The sequence below is a fragment of the Orbicella faveolata genome, unplaced genomic scaffold (genome assembly GCF_042242905.1).
Source record: "Orbicella faveolata isolate gen_17 unplaced genomic scaffold, um_ofav_v1 contig_13, whole genome shotgun sequence".
Taxonomy (NCBI): domain Eukaryota; kingdom Metazoa; phylum Cnidaria; class Anthozoa; order Scleractinia; family Merulinidae; genus Orbicella; species Orbicella faveolata.
In genome coordinates this window covers 17,979,009-17,985,000 of record NW_028301540.1, presented here as the reverse complement: position 1 = coordinate 17,985,000, position 5,992 = coordinate 17,979,009, and the positions used below count along the sequence as shown (strand labels likewise).

Genomic DNA, 5,992 nt, shown 5'->3' with positions numbered 1-5,992 from the left:
TGTTTTTGTGACAAAAGCAACACTGCCAAAACATCGGGTGCCCTAAAATATCGTTGCATTGTTACAAACTACGCAGAAAACAATTATGGAATAATGAAAATATGGCTTTGTGCTTGGTGTATAATTTACGAGGAACGGAAAAGTAAATTTGCACTCTATTTACTGCTCCTAGTAGTTTGTTTTATTATCGTTAATGAACCTCTTCAGTTCCAATCGCCTTTCCTGGCTATTTTGAACAGCTATTTTGAACAACTCTTGCACAACTGTGCAGTTGAAAGTGACACTGAAGTAGCTATTTCTTACCCGATCAACAATTATTAATAATCCCATGGTCGTACTCAAAATCACAGTTGAAAGAGTAAGACCGTTCTAACTCTTCGATCTCTGCGTGGTGAGTAACTAATGTGAAATGATCGTGGAATACTCTGGTACTAATTAATATTCGAATCAAAAAATGTTTTGAAACGGCTTCACTATAAAAGTTAACGTTCGGAAACAACGACGTTTCGACCGTTCAACGGTCATTTTCAAGTCGAAAGTAAAGCGCACACAAAAATTTTACTTTCAACTTGAAAATGACCGTCGAACGGTCGAAACGTCGTTGTTTCTTAACGTTAACTTTTATAGGGAAATACTAATTAATAGACTGAAAAACATCCGGTATAAACTTTGTAAATGTCTCCAAATGTTAACAAAACAACAGCTAAAAACATCGTCATATATTTAGCACTACACTTACATGCGTTTACACGAAACCGAAGGCGGCACAATTGCTTTGAAAGACAGTGTTTCCTCTCATCGTTTGATTCATGTTTTGCTGTATCTCTTTTCTCTCTTTTTTCCACTTAGTTCGCCTGTTTTGGAACCACGTTTTGACTTGAGCTTCGGTTAAGTTGACTGTTAAAGCCAGCTGCGCTCGCTTCTCCTCAGTTACGTAGCGCTGTGTGGCGAATTCCTTCTCCATGGTTTGGATTTGATGCGGCGAGAACAGGGGACGTTGTTTCTTCTTTTGCATGGGACGTCTTCGTTTCTTCGGGAACACATTGACGCCAGCTAAAGTCAAAAAACATACGTTTAGCTTAACACAAGGTAATACTGCTTTGTTTCCCAAACAGTAAATAATATGCCAGTACAAAATCGCAATCAAGAATACTCTCGAACATTCATTAAATTCTTTATTAAGCTGTAGTTCAGATCAGCTTGATATCAAAATCGACTGATTATAATATTCTAGAGGTATACATTTGATTGGTTTTGAACATTTGGGAACTTTATTCCTGACAAAGGACAAAAAAAGGGTTAATGAAATTATGAAATGACGAAATTATAATAGCAACGACAAGTGTGTTTATGTGCCTATCCTACAAGACTTGGTCACAGCAAACGCACACATCGCTCGCCATCATCAGTTGAGTTTTAAGTTTAATTTACCTACGACTGTATTCTGCATATTGATTTGATGAAATTAATATTGGGAACTGGTAGATCTTTTAAAAGATTGAACCGAGTACATGTACTATAGCTTGTTGAAGTGAACTCGCTCGATCAGTAGACCTTCCCTCGGTGTCTTTCCTGTTCAGTTTCGCTCACTCACCTATTAAATGGATTTTCTTGTCCGTTAACGATCTTTGATCGTGATCGTGTTGAGCGCCCCTAAACTGCTGCCGGTTTATGAGGCCTGTACAATGAGAATCAACATTGTACAAGTGCGTCATAGGCCACGGCACTTGAGGAAGTTGCGGAAGGTACAACAAAACGGGACAACTCGGTAAACCATCATCTAAGTTTTGAGCGTACTGTAGGGATTTTTCCTCTGAAAGATTCAAAATGTTTCGTACTGAAAACGAGTTTGAGTTATTTGAAGCACAACTTGAACGACTGACACGATGAAAGGCCGAGGAATGGAGACCAGTAGACGCCATGTTGTAATCGTGCTGCGGTTTCTTTGGCTTTGTGACGCAGTTGTTTATTCGAGGGTCAGTAATGTTGGCATCGCTTATCACTAATATGCCGGCTTTGCTGTTTACAGTTATTTAGACGTAAGGTTCGCCAAAATATTGTTATATATCTGGACAAGGATATCCTGACAAAAAGTTGATTACAGGTGGAAAATAATTTAGGAGTGATGGATCTGAATGGATTCTGCACTGGTTCACCCGCGACAGCTCCCCTGGATCTGTCCAACCACAAGAGGCACTCTCTACATTATCACTTGCTGCCACCTTGCCACATTAATGTGGCACATTGGCCGTTGCGCTATTGTTATATCGATCCGAATGAGCATTTTTTGCTCGTTGTAGCTAAGCAGACTGTTCTTGAGTATGAGAGTTGAGTAAGTTGTGATGGCAATTCCAGGCTTCCCTATTTCCCCTCAAAAAGTGTAACACTTAATGTCCAGTTTCATAGAACAGATCACTCTTGACCAATAGTACAGTGACAGAGGAAAATCTAGCGTTCGGAACTGTTAAGATCCATAACCACCTTATAGACTATAGAAAGCGCTTGCTCTCTTACATCCAAAGACTTGAATGTCGGTGTAAATCCAAAATATAAAAAACAACGCGCACTGTGATTGCTTAAAAACGTGCTCACTGTAAAGTATGCAAAATCAAAATCACTTTATAGAAGTGTCATGGTAATTAGTAAAGCGTGTTAAATACCTGATGAACAAAGCATTTTTAAAGCAGTAATGGTAATAGTGTATTGAACACGCCGGAAAACTGTGTTTGCTGTCGCTTGCACATATAAAAAAGCTTAACCAATTGCAATAACGTTTAAAACACTACAATGTAAGTGTGGGTATCAAGGAAAAATACGAATTGGAACATTTTCGTTAATTTTTCTGTTGAGTTACAAAGCTATCGTTTGAAAGAATGATAAACAACTGCAGAAAAAGTCGTAGCTTGTACTTGTCTTGTTCTCACACGCTTCAACTCAATTTTCTAAATATGTATTTAAATTTACAAGAATATACAAAAGGATACAAAAATATTCCTTACCATGACAGGAGCGGGAAGTGACATGATCAGCCCATCGTTTTTTCAGTGTAACACAAGTTGGAAATCGGAGACCTAATTGCTTACTTTCCCTTCCATATTTGATCGTCGTTCTGTCAACTGGCCGATTTAGCTTTTGTAATGGAGCTAAGATAAATTATAATACTGTTAAAAGGTATAAAATTCCTTAATCTTTGAGCACTGTTTAATATTAAGGATTGTCTGGTTTGCTACTAAAAATAAACTATGCAGTCATTACCAGCTGTCAAGGTACGGCTGGTTTAACAGAAAAAGATTTATAGCTGTCGGAAGTGTCTACAGATTTGCGACTGGGACACGGATTTGCTCGAAGGCAACGGAAAGGAGTAACATAATCTGAATACATGATGAAGAGCCATTGTTGCGTTCGACCGACAGAACGCATTTCTAATCGCGTAATGCATAAAAATTCGAGGCCCGTGTATCTATCTATCTATCTTTCTATAGGAGGGGGGTGAATAGGGGTATGCAAATCCGCCGATGCGTGCAATTTTTTCGCCAAATCCGTCGACCCGCCAATAATTTTGTTCAAATCCAAAACCACAACCACATCCGGAAACAGAAGTGTAAAAGTTCAAAGGTAAACTGGTAAACGTGAATGCCATTGTTAATTTTGCACAAATAGTAAAGAAGGCAACATGCTTGATGACTATAACACAGTACAATTCCAATAAGAGTTTAAATGAGCTTCGTTGGGAAAAAAGAAATAATTTGGATGAACTCATTAACATACCGACCAAGGCTGAAAAAAGATCTATGATCCAAATTTCGTTTAGAACCTAAGATCCGAACATCAAGACGGGCAGAATCCGGAATCCGCGCCAAAATTCACAGCTGATCCACGATCCACCGTGTTTTCAAAATCCGCGAATCCGCTCGATTTACCGCAAAAATCCACAATCCGCGCGCTTTTTTAGGCCAAATCCGTCGATCTGAAAACCTAGTCACCCCCCTCCTACAGGGGGACACCAATTTGGCTCCCCCCCCCCCAAATTCTTCAGGGGCGAATGACATCATGCCCATTCTCGTCGCGTCTCCGTGTGCTCGTCGCGTCTCCATGTGTTCATCTGCTGTTTACCAGCAAGTTGGGTATTTGAAGTTTAAAGTTAGAGTTATGGCGTTAAATGACCTTGTAGCTAAGATTTATCGATGTCTTCACGAAATGTATACGACTTTTCGGACAAACACAAAGGTGCAGTTCGGCTGCCTGTTGTCTACCGTCTTGTCTTCGACCAAAAACCAACACTGCTTTGTGCTGAATACTAGTAAATCGATGGAGGAAATGTGTCGTTTCACTTTGCTGGCTTTGATTTCTGTGGGCAAAATATATTACTTAACTTACCGAGTTGTAAAGCTCGGCAGATGGCCATGATTCGCGGTTACAGAACCATCTTACCGAGTTGTCTAGCTCGTTATAGCGGGTTACATGAATGGAAACAGAAACCGCACATTTAACAAGAGAATGTTCGTATGTTAACAAACACCTAGAAAGAATGTTCAGCTAATTAAACGGCTTAGTGAATAACAGTTCAGTTCATTTTATTTTACATGAATGTAAATGATTATGTTGTTCTGGTCCCCTTTAGTCTCAGGACATTGAAAGTAAAGTAAAAATAACAAACAAAACTTGGCATAGAAGCAGAGCCCGAATTATGAACTTGTGCAAATCAAACCGAATTTCCCTTTGGGCAAACGAGAAGATTTTCATGAACGCAAATCGAATGGGAGCTTTAAAATTGCTTACAGGCCAGAGTTTAAGCTCGTTCTTTTGTTTACGTTTTGAATTCATGCTGAGGTTACGTCAAAACATGAAATTTTGATGGCCTACTATTTTTGCCAGTCTACGGGAACTGGCGCCGTCACGCAACGTTTTGAACAACAAATCGGCCATCGTAGTCTATACAGGGGACCTCTTCACTGGCATGGACTTCGACACTATATCTGTCTGTGTACAACCTCGGTTGTTCATGAAAAATGTTGATTTTAGCAACAGACAGAGGTTGAAAGTCAGCTAGTTAAGTCATTTGAGGTATACTATATATATGAAAGAGACGGTGTCGAACGCACTCATGATCTTTGATTACTACTAGTTTTTAAAGGTAAATCCATACCTTTTAAATGCTTTCTTCCACAAGTTATTGCGTTGTACCTTAATCTCTTCTGTGCCAACGCTTTGACGTCTTTGTAGTAACCACACAGTGTAAAACAAATTAACAATGTCACGCAAAGTGCATAGGTGCATTCCATAATAGGTTTCAGGCCTATGACGTAAATTGTGATCTGTCTTAAAAAGCATATAAAAGCTAGTTGGTCGTCAGTTTTTTTTAACATAGCGCCCAACAGACCAAAAAGTTTATCTTTCCATTCTGGCTTTGCTGGCAAAATAAAAGACGGCAATACCTTATTATGATGAACTCTCTCTCGGTCTCTTGACTCGTCATCCCAATGTTAACAGGGTTCTTGAGAAAGATGTCAAAGGCTATTAGTTGCCTTTCAGCAATGGACATGATACATAATCAAGTTTTCTGTTATATAGATTTTTTTTTTTTTTTAAATTTAAATGAAGCACTTTATTAATACACCTAAAACACACGTACATTACACTTACATGCACTGTTGAAGTTTTACAATGTTCAATAACTTTTCTCATACATAAAAGAAAAAGAAAACGTGACAGCTAAATAACTACACAGAACAAGAAAAGAAAAGAAAAATATACAAATACAAAAAAAAACAAACAAACAAAAAAAAACGGGGGGTCTATGCATTAGAAAAAGCTAAAAAAAAAAAAAACAGTTCTGTTATATAGATGGCAAACCTTAAACTATACCGTGAAAACTCTATTGGGCGGCGCCATCGGATTCTTCCGTGGTGAGTGTCTGTTTCACAGAGGTTATTTAACAATTGATATTCAATAGTTTCTGTAATAAGCCCCCATGTGGTAACCAGGCTATCCT

The 5,992-nt window shown here is 38.6% G+C and overlaps 1 protein-coding gene across 1 annotated transcript in view; it reads right to left on the bottom strand.

Annotated features, from left to right (window-relative positions):
• The window catches only part of LOC110052363 (uncharacterized), a 5,848-nt gene extending 592 nt beyond the window's left edge, over positions 1-5,256 (bottom strand). The window contains exons 1-4 of the mRNA XM_020758589.2: positions 5,147-5,256; positions 2,985-3,143; positions 1,595-2,448; positions 1-1,053 (exon numbers count right to left, since the gene is read on the bottom strand). The exon at positions 1-1,053 is cut by the window's left edge and continues 592 nt beyond it. Of these exons, the coding sequence (XP_020614248.1) occupies positions 746-1,053; positions 1,595-1,922 (636 nt within the window). The 5' untranslated portion in view covers positions 1,923-2,448; positions 2,985-3,143; positions 5,147-5,256 and the 3' untranslated portion in view covers positions 1-745. The remainder of the gene's footprint in view (positions 1,054-1,594; positions 2,449-2,984; positions 3,144-5,146) is intronic.
• Positions 5,257-5,992: the final 736 nt, after the last annotated feature.